We start from the raw sequence: 17,203 nt of genomic DNA, 5'->3' as shown, positions 1-17,203 counted from the left end.
ATAAGACACATACATAAACATAAGTAAAACCATTTGGATTATGCTACTACATACGAGAAAACTTATTCTTCTTCCTCTTATCTTTAGAAAAACACAGTTCTACGCAATGTATTCAGTAACATCTTCTTCTGGTTTCATACTTAAAACATACACAATACATATTACATAGATATAGATAACATAGCTTCATCTCGCTCTTCTTCTTCTTCTTCTCTTCATCACAACCACTCTTTTTCTTGAAACCTACACACAATTTTAATAAGACCGCAATGAAAATGTGTTCTGCTACACAAGTGACAGAGCTTTGTATTTACCAAATTCTCTGAAGTCTGTATTCTGCAGATTTAGTTTCCTTTTGCGTTCTCGATCTTTGTATTTGCTTTGATCAGACCTCATCGAAAATGGCTGATGACAAGAGCCTCTGAACAAAGTCTGACTTTTGCCTCCTCTCTTCTCGGTCTTTTGATGAGACGGGTGAGATGCATACTTGTCTCTTGCTGAATAAGTTCAATGCTAATCAGAGACTAAACCTTCAAGATTTAATAAAGAAGATAGTACAGAAAGAAACTATACCGCTCCATCTGTTTCTCCTCGGATACTTTTCTGGTTTGGCGCGTCACAGGAGAAATCTGTGATCGTGTAGGTGATATAAACGACGACAGGAGAGGATCAGGAGTTCCACTTGATGCAACAGAACCATTACGAGAAGTAAATCCTAACAACCTCTGTAGATCTCCTTCTCTTAGTTCTTTCCGAAGAAATGAAAGTGTTGAATTGGTAACGCTTTTCCGTGACTTCCTCTTTCGCTGCAAGTAAAACTCATTAAGGAATTCAACAGAGCAATGTGATTCCTTGGTAAGATGAACTAAGACAGTCTGTAAGTTATAATGCATATAAACTGAACAAAAGGATATCTTAAATAAACTCCCATGGTGAAGCGTTATGTGCGCTACGATATCAACTCCCACTTTTAGAGAGCAAACAGGGCATACCTGCAAAATAACAGATTATCACATTCTAAGCTATAGTGTACACAATTGCAAAACTATTGAATTCTACATTGTTTTGATTGTTCAAACAAATATCGAGAGCCGGAGAGCAATACCGCGTTCTTTGACTCTAAAGTATGTTCGTCATCTATGTGACAGCACAAACCAATGATATCATATGACTCTGCGCAGAACGGGCAAGCAAACTCCTCCTGGAAATCATCATCTCCATCTATTTCTTCAAAGCCCATTAACATTTCTACATAGTCAAATACAAAAAGATCATATAAATTACAAGCATGATACTGGTTAACGCCTAAAGCCATTCACCTAGCCAAGAAACAAACAAATATGAATAGAAAAAAACAAAACTAGACTCCAAGAGACAACCTTCTGAATCATGTTGTTCTTTCTGACAAAAACTCTAAAACCAAATTGAACACAAAACTAACATTTCTGCATTTTTAAATACAAAATGATCATATAGATTACGAGCATGATATAGGCAAAGGCATACAACCAAAACTAGACTCCCAGAGACAACCTTCAGAGTCCTTTCTGATTAAAAACTCTAGAACCAAATTCAATACAAAAAAAAACTTAAATGCAACATTCCTCTAGATCCTGAGAAAAAATTATCTTTTAGATTATCTTCCTGCACTTTCTCAGCCATAAAGCAACCTTTAAATGTGAATCAACACCAAATGAAACAACTTAAAACCAAAACCTAAAGATCTATGAAGAAATCAGAAAATTGGGCATACCCTTCTTGTAATAGATTAGATTAAAACATCAAACTTCACTGTCTTATTTATAAGCAAAAACATCTCTTACAGCTCCACAAACACAACACAACACAGCACAACAAGTACAAAGCTTCTCTTACATACCTCAAAACTACAGCCAGAAATTAACTAGAAACAAGGCAGAAACCTAAATATGATTCCAACTGTTCTTACACTTGCATAACAAACCTAAACATTTACAAAAGTCTTGCCTGAACCCAAAACCAATCAAACTTTAAAAAAAGTTAGAATCTTTATTGAAATTTTCCTTCTTATGAATAAAATAAGACTAATAGAAAACAGAACCTACCCTTCTTGTAATAGATTAGATAGCAAATTCGCTGTCTTAATAGACAGAAAGCAAAAACATCTCTTACATCTCCATAAACACAACAAGTTCAAGAGCTCTAACTGTTATGATTTAAACTGTTCTTACACTTACATAACTAACCTAAACATTTACAAAAGTCTTGATCTCTGAACCCAAAATCAAGAAAACTTTTAAAAAAGTTTGAATCTTTATTGAAATTTTCCCTTCTTTGATGGTTCAAGAATCAAACTAAGCTACAAGCTCTAAAAATCAAAACTTTATACAAGCAACTGTGATTCTCACCAGATCGGGATCGAAGCGTAGCTAGAAATCTCTTGGAATCAGCGTCCATCTCTCTGCTCACGAAGAAATTAAGAATCTTTGAGCAAATTGAAGGACGATTTAGCAAAAAGGATCGATCTTGATAGATGAAGATGAAGAAGATGAAGAAGATGAAGACGATGATTTCTTGGTAGAGGAGGAGAGAGGAAGAGAGAAGTGCGTTGTGATGGAAGGAGGATTATTATTATTGGATTCTCAGAAATGATGGACCGGTTATCGAAATTCTAAATTCCGGTTTGCTATTTTATTCCGGTTATTAGTTTCGGTATTTATAAATTAATAATGTTGGAATCACAATATTTTATTAATTTATAGTAAAATTAATTAATTTATAAATTAAAATTTATTATTTTATAGTGTAAATTAATTTATAGTATTATTTTAAAATTTTAAGAGAAATTGAATATATGATTTGGGATAATTTTACAAAAATAAGATTAGTTTTCTAGATATTATAAATGTTATAGTTTGGAAATGAATTTTAATATTTAGGAAAAATATTTTTGACTATAAATTAAAAAGTATTATAGATAAGGTTAGTGACCTCAAATGTTTTATGTATTTAAGATTAGTGACCTTAATTTTTATATTTTAACATCCTATAAAATTACCAAAATGAATGTGATACATATTTAAAAATTGAAAACTTAAAAAAATATTTTAGCTATTTTTATAACATGTTATGAAGTATATTACAAGATTATATTTTACAAATATAACATAATTTTTTGATAGAGCTAAATTGTAGGATAAAAAATATTTTTGCAAAAAAACTAAATTTTAATAGGTATTTCTAAAGTAATTATAAAATATTTATAAATCATTTATATTTGTATTTTAAAAAATTTTACACATATAAAAATATAATTTGTGTATTGTTTTATAAAATTACACATATATTTATAAAACTTCAAACTTAAAAAAAAATTGTAAAATTTTAGAAATAGACATTTTGAAACAAAAGTAAATTGAATTTTTTTTGAAATTTCCTTCTAAAACTTTTGGTTCAGATTAAAAATAAATAAATTCAAGCTCGGTTGAAACTTTTTACCGAAAATTTTGTCCGGTTTATCAATACTTAGAAGCGATGAACCGGTTATATAATCTCAGTTCCCGGTTCGTAGTTATCTCTGAATTTTTATTTCTATGGAGCCCTAAATCATCGACCAGAGCAAATCGTTTCCTTGTTCCGATCAGAGACCCTCCCTCGCCGGCGTAGCTGTCGTCTTCTTTAATCCGGTAAGTTTCCTGAGAATTAGTTCTTCATTCTTCGTTAACTAAGATAAAGGTTATATCTTTGGTTAGAATTGCTCTCTGAATCAATTTGGTTCTAATCGAAGTACATTTTACTGGTCGTCGTGTTGCGTTTCGATTGAATTTGGTTCATGGGTTCGCTTAAGATCTCTCAATCAGTAGGGTTTAGAAGCTAAAGGATCAAATTTGGTTTCAATCTCGTTACTTCGAGCTTTAAGCTTATCTATCTATCTCATATGTTTCCAAGTTTAAATCTTATTGATCAGAGGATTGTAAATATCAAAACTTTAGGGATGTGTTTGTAGAGTATAGGCAAGCTTTGGCTTAGAGGATTGTTGAATTGAAGGTTTTGTGGCTGAGGTTTTTTGCTTTGTGTACTTTTCCGTAGCCATCTTACCATTGTGTATCACAAGCTAGGGGTATGCTGATTTTGTTGATCTTCAGATCTTGTTCTGTTTGAAAAAACTATTCAGAGGATTGTAAATATCGAAACTTTAGGGACGTGTTTGTAGAGTATAAGCAAGCTTTGGCTTAGAGGATTGTAGGATTGAAATTTTGTGGCTGAGGATTTTGCTAGGTCGAATTATGTGCCTTGTTTACTTTTCCGTAACCATCTTACCATTGTGTATCACAAGCTAGGGGTATGCTGATTTTGTTGATATCCGTATCTTGTTCTGTTTGCAATAAATTTTCAGAGGATTGTAAATATCAAAACTTTAGGGATGTGTTTGTAGAGTATAAGTAAGCTTTGGCTTAGAGAATTGTCGAATTGAAGTTTTGTAGCTGTGGTTTTTGCCAGGTCGAATTAAGTGCCTTCTGTACCTTTTCGTAGCCAGATTCTCTTGCATCTTGCTTTTGTGTATTTCAAGCTAGGGGTATGCTGATTTTGTTGATCTCTTGTTCTATTTGCAATATTCTGGCTATGGCATGACCTAAATTTTTGTTTGTTATGCTTTCTTATTTTTGTAGGTTCGAAGTTTGCTTTGCTCTGCCTTTGAAGTCTGTTGATTATTCTTTCACAGAGGAAGTGACTGGGATCTTCGACGCATATTGTTAATATGTTTTCTGGCATAAAGATCATACCTCGTGATGAAGTAAATCAACTAGTTTCATTTTATCCTGATTTTTGTTCCTGTTTGTGTTATGTCTGGCTTGAAGTTTGATGTTATTTTTCTTTGCTTTTAGGTGCATGATGATAGTTCGGAGGGTGAAAGAGAGAAATCTAGAAGCGGGAAAGATAGGAGAAGAAGGAACAAGGATGTGGACAGAAAAGAGCGTAGGGGAGAAGGAAGTAAGAGAGACGGGAAGAAGATTGTCAAGGATGAAGATGGTGGGACTGTTGACAACGACTCGCTCGAAGGAGATATTGTTAGGAAGAAAATAGGTCTTGATTGGATGCTGCCGCCAACCCGAAAGGCTGATCCAAACCCTACTCCAGATGTAGAGGAAAAATTCGAGGAAAGTGCACCTGAGGTAAGGGAATTTTGATTTGGAGTTTCGTTCTAACTAGTCCACTCCAGATTAGATAATTAAGTTAATGCCTTTTATTTTCTCGACCAGGTAACTAAAGTAAACCCAAGGGAACTAAATCCTTACTTAAAAGACAATGGAACCGGTTATCCAGAGGAAGAATCTGAGAAAAAACATGGTAAAGACCAGCTTTTACCATCTTCGGTTGTTGGAGATGGGGGTGCGAGTTGGAGAATCAAAGCACTCAAGCGTGCAAAAGAACAGGCGGCGAGAGAAGGGCAAAGGCTTGAGGAGGTAAATTGTGTATATGTTTACGATTTAATATAGTCTCTTTGGCCATTGAGTATTGCCTTATCATTTGACGGTTATGCAGGTTGCTGGAGAACGATGGGGTTCTCTGGGTAACCTTGTTGAGTCTGTGGCATCTCAAAGAGCAGCTCCATCTCGTGCCCATTTGAATGCCATCAATAATAGAAGAAGAGGAGAAAATGAGAAGAATGAGAAGAAGGATACGGAAAAAAAACCAGAAAGAATTTCTGAGAAGGTACTTGAACCGCTTAAGTTAGTTTTTATTTTTAAGGTTAGTACTGTTTCAGTGAGAGTGTGACAGCTAAGATTCCGACGTGTTTTATTTGAAGGGTAATGATCGGGAGTATTTGAAAGGTGACTCGATCCACCATCGTGTACTGAGAGCCCCCAAGACTGACCCTTCATTATCTTGGGGAAAGAGAAAGAGCCAAACTCATAGAAATGAAGACTCTAGGCTGATATCTGAAGCTGCAGCTCACTTGAATAGGTTTTCCAATGATGGAAATTTCATGAAGGAAATGCTTTCTAAGCAGAAGAATGTATCAGTGCCTCCTGTAGAGACTCATGGAGATCACATAAGTGATGTGGAGCAGGAAGCATTACCGCCAGAGACCGATAAGGATGGCGAAGTGACTCTTCCCAGTATGGAAACTTTAAGTGTGAATAAACTGGCTGCTAAAGCCTTCCAGCTCCGTATGAAAGGGAAACATGAAGAAGCCCAAAAACTTATGGTGAGACAATAACTTTGTTATTCCACATCATTCACTTGCCTTGTGCCTGAGTCCTTTTTCCAACTTATTGCCTACGTATGATTAGTTTAGCCATTTTTCGTGCTTACTTCTGAAATGAATTCTCTTGATATTCACAGGAAGAAGCAGAGAGGCTAAAAGCAAAGCAAGCTGTTGGAGACGATTCATCCAAAGACCACTCCATCAGAACTGCAGTGAGGTAAGTTTACTTGTATTTTTGAGCTGTTTAGGGCTTTCGTTTTTATGTGATAACATTCTGACTTTAAGATTCCTCTTTTTTTCATTAGGTATCCTGACAAAGATATGTCGGGTAGAAGGAAGAAGGAAGATGATAATACGGATATGCATCTAGCGAAGAGCATAATGCAGAACAAACAGTACAAAACATCTAATAAAGCTGCTGATGATGAGTATGACTATGGAGAAGCTCCAAGCAAAAAGTCCCGGAAGCGGGAATCGTCCAGTAACATTCCTGAAAAGGACAACCGTGTGAAACGTATTATGACTCAGCAAGAACGCTGTCTCTTCTGTTTTGAGAACCCTAAACGGCCTAAACACTTAGTTGTGTCCATTGCAAACTTCACCTATCTGATGTTACCACAACATCAGCCCCTAGTCCCAGGCCATTGCTGTATCCTACCAATGCAGCACGAGGCAGCCAGCAGAAGTGTTGACGACAATGTTTGGGATGAGATTCGTAATTTCAAGAAGTGTCTTATAATGATGTATGCGAAAGAAGGAAAAGAAGCAGTGTTTCTGGAGACAGTTATTGGTTTGTCTCAGCAACGTCGCCACTGTTTGATCGAGTGTATCCCAATTCCTCAGGAGATAGCAGAGGAAGGTCCTCTTTACTTCAAGAAGGCAATAGATGAAGCAGAGAGTGAGTGGAGTCAGCACAATGCAAAGAAGCTCATAGACACTAGCGTGAAAGGTCTGAGGAATTCTATACCCAAGAACTTCCCTTACTTCCACGTTGAGTTTGGTCTAGACAAAGGGTTTGTTCACGTGATTGATGATGAACAACAATTCAATACCAATCTTGGACTGAATGTAATAAGAGGAATGCTCGAGCTACCGGAAGAAGATATGTACAGACGAAGAAGGCAGGAGTCCGTGGAGAGCCAGAAGAAGGCGGTTGTGAGCTTTGCACGCGAATGGGAACACTTTGATTGGACTAAACAGCTTGATTAGAAGAACATCTGTGACTTGCTGGGTAATATCAGTTCTTTTCAACGGAGGCTTTTCTTGAGTGACACTGCCTTAAACCTCCTCCCTAAGTCCTATGGACACATTGCAAAAGTAAAGGATAATTTTTTTGAACATTGTTGTCTTAAACTGTGTATCTATATGTGTCGAGATCAGGATGGTATCGATAGTGTCCGGGTTGGATAGATTCGAGTTGAAAAGACAAAAGAATTATTCTCCATTATTAACAAATTAACTGACAGTAAATAAAGAAAAATTCTCAGAGTACATAACTCGGGTTTGGTTTTTTTTTCGAATCAATCATTTTGTGTTAGCTTGTGCAATGTGCTATATGATGTTGCTTATCACAAATAATTTATTTTATAGCATTGGTTCTAGACTCTAAACAATTGAAAATGGAACAAAATTTTGATACAACAAGACACAACACAAAAGAAGTGTATACGTTAACGCATCACAGCACTACTCCTCGAGACATTGACACATGCTCTTTTGCTTGCCCTTTGGATTGTTGGTACAACCAAAAGCCCTCATGTTATCTTCACCAACCATAACCGTGAACATTCATTGCAAGTCCTCTAAGGTGTTGCTTTAGCAAACGGTGAAAAGAAAACAATATAAACCCAATTGGGTGAGCAAACCAAACCGCTACTCAGGCAATAATGGCTAGGAGGATTTGAAAGGCATTATGGCATTAAGATTTCCAAGGCTTAGCTCAAATTACACATTTCACACTAGTCTAACAATAAGACAAGAAAATTACACATTCCACATTCTGCGAGCTTCTTCGACTTCTGCAAAAAATTGGTTTTGGAGCTATTTGCACCAAATATTATGCTCTATCCCAATTTGGTTCACCAGTTCCTTGCTACATCGCGTATTCGCTACACAAACGAGGTTGTCAAGAACGCACAGAAAAGTACTCTCACCTTCGTTATTCGAGGAATCAGATATGGGTTGTCTCTACGTGACCTTTGTGGTATTTATGGCTTTGAGAGAGATTACACTAGAACTGCACTTCCAGCACAGTTTCAGGGTTCTCAAGCATTCGGGTCTTACTTTGTCAACAAGGTTTATGACTCCAAGACATTTACTCAGACAGATGTCAGACATCCAGTTCTCAAGTATGTAATTCGCGCCATTGGGAACACATTTCTGTGTAAGATGGAACCAGGAAAGATGAGACTTTCTAAGCTTATATTATTACCTTATGCGATCTACCATCTTCAAATTACATACATGAGAACTGGATATCAGATCGCATATGATAATACTATAAGCTCAAAAAGTGTCATCTTTCCTCGTTCCATCTTACAGAGAAATGTGTCCCCAATGGCACAAATTACATACCTGCGAACTAGATGTCTGACATATGTATAAGTGGATGTTTTGGAGTCATAAACTTTGACCAAAATACTTGAGAATCCTGAAATTGTGTTGGAAGTGCAGTCCAAGTGTAATCTCTCTCAAAACCATATAGACCACAAAGATCACAAATTTTGCTGGAAGTATAATGTTATTTCGCCATATGAACATCACTGCAAGAAGAAGAAATATCAAAAGAAAAACTTAAAGATTATAAACCGAAGATAAAAACGCAATTCCACGATTCAATAGAGGAAAAGCAAGATTGTGGAGAGATATGGCTGACTCTTCAGTGGAATCCCACGAGTTGCAAAATACTAGAAATCAGATACTTTTTTAACTAAGAATGACATGGCATACACACAAAGAGTAAATGAAGAGGACACGGCAAATAAGAAAGATTCAGACAGAAAACAGTAAGTTCTCTGAATGTACTAATTTCAATAACCCATCAGTTCACTCTGTGTTTTCTGGTACAGTTTGGTTTTATTAAGGCAAAAACAATATGAACCAATTTGATTTGTCTGAACCAAACGGGATCAAGAACCAGTACCAAAAAGAAAACATTTCATCTCATCCTGCACACTAATCTAAGTATCTAACACACACCACGTTTTCATCAGAGCTTTCATAAGATCCTCAAAAACATTTTTTTCCGCATCATCTCAGCAAATGACGTTGAATTGTCAACAGACAAATCCATACTTTCAACAAAAATAAATAGCAAACATTCTAAATCAAAGAACTAAATATCCTTACACTATTTTATCACGTAACGCCAATGGAATTTGGAGATAATTAAGAATCCAAAAAATAAAACTTGAACAATGCACTCATATAGTTTAAAGCAACTGGTCAGGTTTGCTACTGACCTTTGCTGGGCTTTGGTTTGAGCTTTCCACATTATCTTTAGGAGAATGAGAATGGTATATCATGTACAGTCCAATTTCATGAGCTCCTCCACATCCTGCAATGTCATGAAGATTTTAAGAAGCTTTGGTCTCGTGATACTAAATCCTCAGCGTAAACATGTCAAATAAATATATTTACAGGAGTGTCATTCTGCAATTCATCAAGTAAAATACTTTTCTTCAAATTGAGATCCGTCAACATAGAAATTTAGGAGGTAATAAGTTTTATAACAATAATAAACAAAATGTTACCATCATTTGATTTCCTATGAACTAAAAACACATTCATGAATATGTGAAGACTGCATCGTGAAGTTAAGTAACATAAAAGGGTTATTCACCTCAAGGATGGGTTAAGAAAGCATGTCTAGAAAGCTTTTGTCCAATCTCCCATCATACAACATATCAGTGACCAATTTAAATGTTGAAGCATCTCCAACAAATCTGTGACTCCTCATTTCTTTGATGAGTTCTGCTGATGTAGCTTTGTCACCACCTCTAAGTTGTGCCCTGATCAGCATATTATACGTACAATCATTTGGGAGAATCCCGTCTTCTTTCATTTTTTTGAACAAGGCATTTGCTTCTTGCATTAAGCCTTTTCCACAAAATCCTGAGATCATAGTAGTGTAGGTTTTAACATCAGGCTTCACAAAGCTCAGGTTACAAAACAAATTCCACCCATCTTCCACCTTCCCCGCTTTGCACATACCATCAATCATAATAGTATATGACAAAATATCAAGTTTTGTTTTACTCTTTTGCAGGTCCAGGAATACCACCAATGCTTTCTCGAGCTTCCCGTTCTTACATAGTCCATCTAACAAAAGGTTGTACGTCATACTATTGGGAGGCACACCATCAGATTCCATTTTTTGGTATACTTTTTGGGCATTATCACAATCTCTAGCTTGAAAAAACCCTTGCATAAGAGTGTTATAAGTTAGAGTGTCACCATTCAATCCTCTTTCAGACATCTCAGAGAAGAGTTCCATACCATCCTCTACCCTATTACCCTTGCAAAATCCCTTTATAAGCGTATTATAAGTCACTACATCTGGGAGACAGTCCTTACTAACCATGAACTCAAACATTTGATTGGCCTTATCTAGACGATCGTGTATACAAAACCCATTGATTAACGAATTGTATGTGACATTATTAGGATCTATTGACCTTTGAATCATCTCCTCGTACAATTTTTCAGCCTCTAAAAGCTTCCCCTCTTTCGAAAATGCATCGATCAATGCATTGAAAGTGACAACATCAGGGTTGATCTTCTTCTCGATCATATCACTTAGGAGTCGAGAGGCATAATTCCATCTTCCGTAATTACAAAGGCAACTTATGAGGGAGTTATAGGTAATAACATCAGGTTTGACTCCTTTGTTCTCCATTTTATTGAATAGCTCAACAGCATCATCCACTTGTCTGTATTTGCAAAGACCATCAATGACTGTGTTGTAGATAACAACATTCGCTTCTATCTTCGCAACTTCCATCTTCTTAACCAGATTTAAAGCCAAATCAATATCACCTCTCTTGCATACTCCATTAACAACCACACTATACGTAACCACATTTGGTTGACATCCCTTTGCAACCATTCTCTCAACTAAACCCACAGCTTCCGACACTTTGTTATCGCGAAAAAGTCCATGGATTAGAGTGTTAAAAGCCCATGCATCAACTTCATATCCCATTTCAACCATTTGATCAACCAAAGCAACTGCATCCGAAACCCTATTCCCACGGCATAAACCATTAACAAGTGGGTTAAGCGTGACAATGCAAGGCTCATAACCACGTTTCATCATCTTCCCAAGTACAGCTAAACCAAGAGATAGTTGAGAACTTTGGCAAAAACAGTTCATCAAAACACTAAAACTATAGAGATCATGTGAAATCCCCAACTTTTCCATCTGTTGGAAGAGAGATATCACAACATCATACTTCTTCATCTTAGCTATAGCATTCAACAATTTAGTGAAATCAACAATTGAAGGACGTGGACGAGACTGTATCATCTCACTGAAGAGACTCATAGCTTCATCTAACTTAATTTCACGAAGCCCATTTCTCAATTTCTCTCTGTAACCATTACTGACGCTAGAAAAAGCTCGATGCCAGCGAAAAAAGAACGACGGAGAGGCATTTTCAGGTTTACCTTTCTCAAGAAAGCTCCGGTGAACAAATCTCTTCGCCGCCGATGTAATCGCCAACGATCTCCTCATCTTCAGCCGAATTAGGTTTCTTCTCGATTTCTGATTACGTTGCGAGAGAGAGAGAGGAGATTTCGTACCGGGATTTAATATTGGTTCAATCCGGTTTAATCTTAAGTTACCGTTGGATTATTTTTGACAATCTCGTGTTGGTTTGTCCAGTCAGATCTTCCCACACGAACTAAACAAGTAGTCGTATGATCAGTACCCGAACCGAAAAATTGAACCAAACTAAACCGAGAATTATGGTTTTCCGTTAAGAGAAAAGAACCCATAAGGAATTATACTATGCAATCGGTTTATTGGTTTGGTCGGTTTTGCTTGTCCTACCCGAACGGTTATTCAAATTTAACCGAATTATCTATATTACTTAAAATCAACTGAACTAATTGAACCCATATAGCCAAATTTAACTAAATTATCCATATTACCTTAAGTTAACTGAAATAATCTATCTGATTTAACTAAAATGAACCAGAATAATTAAAAAAAAACTAAAATATTTAGATAATTTCGGTAATAAACAAAGAAAAAACCTAAAAAACTGATATCCATACATGTTGGACTCAGGCGTTATCAGGAGAAAGCCCAGGATCGTGACCCATCTAGTTGGGCGAAATAGTTTGTATCGATACGAGTTGTGCGGGATTGTTCTGGCATGTCAGCGAAAATTAGAGGAAATCGAGGAAATAGTTGTGAAGATAACGAGATCGTGGGAAGAGAGATCGGAACAAAGTTAGAGAAGATGGAGCATATAAATAGGCATAGATCGATTAGCTTTGATATAATTCAATCATTTGTAACACAACACATTTTCTGTAATAATAAATTCATTTCTGGTATTGATCTCGACATTCTTGATTACCTAGCCGGAGAGTCTAACCCTTGTCTCCAAATTCAATTTTTGTTCGAAATAATATAAATCGGTAGTTTCTTGCATTCACAATACCAAACCGCTAATTTTAATTCGTTTATTTTTAGTAACATTTTTCAAATTGCAAACTATCTGACCCGATCCGAAATTGCATGCCAAGTAACATAAATTATAACATTATCTTCAATAAAAAAAAATTAGGAATCTTTTAATGAGATAATAACCAAATCAACCATCAATGTTTTGGGAATATTTAATGTGATCCAAACCAAATCAAGATTGATACATTGTGATTGTCTGATTGGTGCATGTGGTGGGAAGCAAAACTGCAAAAGCAACTTCACTAAACACACGTCAAAAAAGAACTTGAAAAGATTCTAAACTAGTTCTTGAGATATTTTATTTTATAGCATTTTGAGTCTTCTAGACAATTGAAAATGGAATTTGAAAATTTTGATACAACACGACACACATACAATGATACAAAACACAGAAGAAGAAGAAAGAAGTAAAGCGTTAACGCATCGCAGCACTAGTACTCCTCGAGACATTGACACGTGGTCTTTTGTTAGCCTTTGGATTGCTATTGTTACACTCAAAGCTCACGCCATCTCCTCCACCAACCATATCTGTGAACATCCGTTGCAAGTCCTCTAAGCTCTCTCCCTACACCTCATCATCAAAACCGAACCAAACCGGTTCGTTAAATCTAAATCTCTAAATATCTAAACCGGTTTAACTTAATTTTTTGGTTCATCTTGGTTTACACATTGTACTTCCTTTACCAAATTAGTGAAACAGAGACTGTCTCTAATAAGATATAACCGGTCTTGAATCTATCAAAGAATCTAACCGGTCTTTGACATTTAACCAAACCCATATAATTCATTTTTGCATCTAAACCAATAATCAGAGTTGTTAAACCGGATGGTAATACACTAATTATCAACGAAAGTATCTCGAACCGGGTGGTAAATGCATCCGTTGCAAGTCCTCTCAGCTCTCTCCCTACTCATTGATCAAACCCGAACCAAACCGGTTCGTTAAAATTAAAATTTCTAAGCTAAATCCACAAATGTACATAACGAAAGTCTATTTCCTGGGTTTAACTTAATTTCCTGGTTCATCTTGGTTTACACATTAATCTTCAAAATTTCAAAACCTAAGGTTGGTATTGTTGACCAGCACTTTCTTCAACTATTCTCGAACACCAAAATTGAATTTACCAAAGAATCTAACCGGTTCTTGGACATCTAACCGAACCCAAATCATACATTTTGTGTCTAAACCAATAATCAGAGTTGTTAAACCGGGTGGTCATACACTAACGATCAACGAAACTATCCTAAACCGGGTGGTCATACTCATACACTACCGATCAACGAAACTATCCTAAACCGGGTGGTAATACACTAATGTGATCAACAAAACTATCATAAACCGGGAATTTAAAACCGGAAATTGAACCGGAACATACCTCATGTTTGACATTGTTCATCATTGAGATCATCTCTTGCATAAAATCGCAAAAGTCCTGAACCACAACAACAACAAAACGACGTCGTTTTCAAAATTTCTTAAACCAAAAATCAAAAAACAGAGCTAAAGAGATCTATACACATACATCGTCATCATCTTCACGAGGATCGTATAAGCCAGCATCGTACATTGATCTCTTACTCTCATCGTTCAAAACTAAAACTCACAAAAAAAAAAACTGTTACTTGAGACGGACGTTAACGACAAAAACTAACGTCCGTTAAACAAGATATTTTTTTGAAAGCAAAAACAATGAAATTACCAGAATAGGCTTCTTGAATTTGTTGAAACCGTCGTTTAGCTTCTCCGGCGACTCCAGGATTCCGAACGTATCTATCCGGATGCCATTTCTTCAATCCAATTTTTTTAAAAATGTCAATGAAAATTGCAAATTTTTTACAAAACCCAAAATTACAAATTCGTAGATTCGTATATACCATGGCTAGCTTACGGTAAGCAGTACGTATATCGGAAACAGAGGAGTCTTTACGAATCCCAAGTACGTTGTAGTAGCTTGATCTGTTGTTTGATCCTCCTCCTCCGCCTTCACATGCCATATTTGAAAATCAAGCTCCTCTTCCGTCTTCGTCACGGTTAAAGCATCGGAATTTGGGAATTTATCTGAGAGTTTTGAGTTTTTTTTTGTGGATGGAGAAGAGAAGAGAATGAAACTACAGAAACTAAAAAAATATCTTTGTAGGAGAGAGAGATGGGAGTTGAAGAGGAGGAAACTTCGAGAGAGGGTTTGATATTTTTTATAGTTTAAGATATTTTTGTGATTTATTTACATGTCACGTGCTTGTTTGGTTTTTAATTGTTAGTTGGGTGTGAATGTGTTTTTAAGGCCCATAGAAGGCCCAATATTATTAGATTGACTTTTTAGTTCTAGAGATAGGAGAATTTGGACGGTTATATTTTGTTGTAAAAGTCTAATAAATGTAAGTTATATTAACAGACAAAATTAAAAGGATAAATTCTCAAAAAAAAAAAAAACACAAACAGAGGTGGTTTCCCTAGAAAAACTTTGGGACATGCAAATAGTATCCCATACAAAGAACTCTTTTTTGTGTGCACTTCAAGTCTTGACTATGTATTTAGAAGACATAGTGTCACACCAATCCGATTCATACCTCATCACAACATATCCAACAATTGTTGTAAACCAAGTGAGAAAGAATAAAAGTACAATTTTCTGATTTTGATGTTATTTTTTAGATGTTTAAGTATGTTTTGGACTTATTTGGAGATTTGGAGTATTGGAAAAGTATGACTAAAAAATGAATTCGAAAAACATATTAGAAGTGGGTGTTGTTAGACATAATTCCTGATATTGATCAACACCAATTTCTGATGACAATTGAATTTCACATATTTTTGAAGTGACAAAGAATTGCATATTTTGCACAGAAGCTTCACTTATTTTCATAAAGTATATAGATTCTTATTGAAAAAGAAAATTTATAAGATATGTTCTCTCGTTCATTTTGTATTTTTATAATGTGTGTTTAGTAGTCTAGTACGTAAAAATGAATATTCAGATCTTCAAGTTCTATAAATCTTCATCACTACTATTTATATAGCAGCTCGATCGTGTGTTTGTGTGGATTTTTTTTTGTTTTTGTTTCCTCAATTTTTTCGCCGGAATCATTATTTAGATAATTTTTGTAAATACTCGTGAAAATACAACTTTGGTAGTGTTATATACTACTTATAAGGTAATAAGTTAGAAGTTAAACAAATGTTTTATATTCTTCATATATTTTAACCTCTTGACTTCTTCTCCATTCCACTATTAATTTATGGGTTTAACTTAGATACAACAATACATCGACTTTATGGTTTGTTTATTAGTATGTATTCAATTTTGATTTGTTTTTTATTTTTTCACAATATAGTTAAAATCAGATGGTAGATAGGAGTAGAACCTTGTGAACATCTAGAGGTATATATTCTTTTCTTAATACATGAACCTTGTTAACGTTTAATTTAGAGGTATAATATTATGTTTCTCCGTTTAAACTGTATATTTTGTTGTTTATTTATTAATTATGCTACGGTTTTTGTGTGTTTTAAATTTCAGGATTCACCTAAAAATTTTCTTTTTCAATTTTCCTGGGAAATATCCAAAAATGACAAAATAGCTTTTCTTGCACTCGTTGATCAAAGGAAAAATGTGTAAGTCTTCTACTATGTACTTTATGAAAAATTTAAGAATATAGTTTTCCTTTCAAATTCATTATTTAGGATAGATTGTAGATTATTTCCTTAATTTGTTCAAGTGAGGTTCATTTCAGTTTAGGTACTCGTTATATTTGATAACATATAGACTGCCATGTCAACACCAATTACTAGAATATAATATTTACTGTGTAGAAAAATTAACGGAGCTAATATTAAATATTTAAAATAAACATTTTTGAAGAAGATATTTTTTTAAACAGTTTTAATTTACCTGGTGAATGATTTTATGAAAATTTAATATACTTTTCCTACAAAGATTGCGTTTTGAAGTGAGACATGAGCTTCTTTGTTTTTTATTTGTCTATATCAAGAAAAATTCTTGAAATCCGGTATTTTAGGCTCCGATTGGTAACCCATTTAGGAATAAAAAGAACGAAAAGGAACAAAAATAAAAAAGAACAAACAGGAAAAGAATTCTCATAAAAAATAGGAATAAATGCTGAGGAAAAATAGAACAAATGTTCCAGTAAATGGTAACCAAAAAACTGAACAAGTAAACTTAAATAATATAAATAATTTATACAAAAAATTATTTAATAAATTTGAGTTTAAAAAGAAATTTAGTTTAGAACTTTCATTTAAATTATAATACTTAATATATTAAATTTAATTTAATTTTTTATAGATTAAAACATTA

General features: G+C 34.9%; 4 protein-coding genes across 6 annotated transcripts; 1 reads left to right on the top strand and 3 right to left on the bottom strand.

Moving 5' to 3' along the window:
* Positions 1-14: 14 nt before the first annotated feature.
* Positions 15-2,578, bottom strand: LOC17894559 (protein DEHYDRATION-INDUCED 19). Its single transcript, XM_023788203.1, has 6 exons — positions 2,388-2,578; positions 1,106-1,248; positions 915-992; positions 574-812; positions 315-497; positions 15-243 (listed from the first exon to the last, which is right to left on the bottom strand). The coding sequence occupies exons 1-5, from the start codon at positions 2,434-2,436 to the stop codon at positions 386-388; spliced, it is 621 nt and encodes a 206-aa protein (XP_023643971.1). The 5' UTR covers positions 2,437-2,578; the 3' UTR covers positions 15-243; positions 315-385.
* Positions 2,579-3,573: 995 nt separating this feature from the next.
* On the top strand, positions 3,574-7,676 carry LOC17896572 (CWF19-like protein 2). Of its 2 annotated transcripts, XM_023788097.1 has the most exons (9): positions 3,583-3,665; positions 4,480-4,555; positions 4,650-4,774; positions 4,866-5,153; positions 5,241-5,444; positions 5,524-5,694; positions 5,789-6,190; positions 6,328-6,407; positions 6,496-7,676. In XM_023788097.1, the coding sequence occupies exons 3-9, from the start codon at positions 4,739-4,741 to the stop codon at positions 7,397-7,399; spliced, it is 2,085 nt and encodes a 694-aa protein (XP_023643865.1). In that variant the 5' UTR covers positions 3,583-3,665; positions 4,480-4,555; positions 4,650-4,738; the 3' UTR covers positions 7,400-7,676. The 2 variants fall into 2 exon arrangements, with proteins under 2 accessions (XP_006300807.1, XP_023643865.1); XM_006300745.2 differs by lacking the exon at positions 4,480-4,555 and having other exon boundaries at positions 3,574-3,665.
* A 79-nt stretch (positions 7,677-7,755) lies between these two features.
* On the bottom strand, positions 7,756-11,939 carry LOC17894767 (pentatricopeptide repeat-containing protein At1g62590). 2 transcript variants are annotated; one of them, XM_006300815.2, is made up of 4 exons: positions 11,858-11,930; positions 10,032-11,433; positions 9,652-9,746; positions 7,756-8,952 (listed from the first exon to the last, which is right to left on the bottom strand). In XM_006300815.2, the coding sequence occupies exon 2, from the start codon at positions 11,400-11,402 to the stop codon at positions 10,044-10,046; it is 1,359 nt and encodes a 452-aa protein (XP_006300877.1). In that variant the 5' UTR covers positions 11,403-11,433; positions 11,858-11,930; the 3' UTR covers positions 7,756-8,952; positions 9,652-9,746; positions 10,032-10,043. The 2 variants fall into 2 exon arrangements, with proteins under 2 accessions (XP_006300877.1, XP_006300878.1); XM_006300816.2 differs by having other exon boundaries at positions 10,032-11,939.
* Positions 11,940-13,158: 1,219 nt separating this feature from the next.
* LOC17894981 (dnaJ homolog subfamily B member 6) lies at positions 13,159-15,038 on the bottom strand. The gene is made up of 5 exons (XM_006302871.2): positions 14,763-15,038; positions 14,588-14,675; positions 14,411-14,481; positions 14,264-14,320; positions 13,159-13,452 (listed from the first exon to the last, which is right to left on the bottom strand). Exons 1-5 carry the CDS (start codon positions 14,880-14,882, stop codon positions 13,303-13,305), a joined length of 486 nt encoding a protein of 161 aa, XP_006302933.1. The 5' UTR covers positions 14,883-15,038; the 3' UTR covers positions 13,159-13,302.
* Positions 15,039-17,203: the final 2,165 nt, after the last annotated feature.

The sequence above is a fragment of the Capsella rubella genome, unplaced genomic scaffold, assembly GCF_000375325.1.
Source record: "Capsella rubella cultivar Monte Gargano unplaced genomic scaffold, Caprub1_0 scaffold_2, whole genome shotgun sequence".
Lineage (NCBI taxonomy): Eukaryota > Viridiplantae > Streptophyta > Magnoliopsida > Brassicales > Brassicaceae > Capsella > Capsella rubella.
The sequence above is the reverse complement of the archived record's forward strand: the minus strand, read 5'-3'. Positions and strand labels throughout refer to the sequence as shown.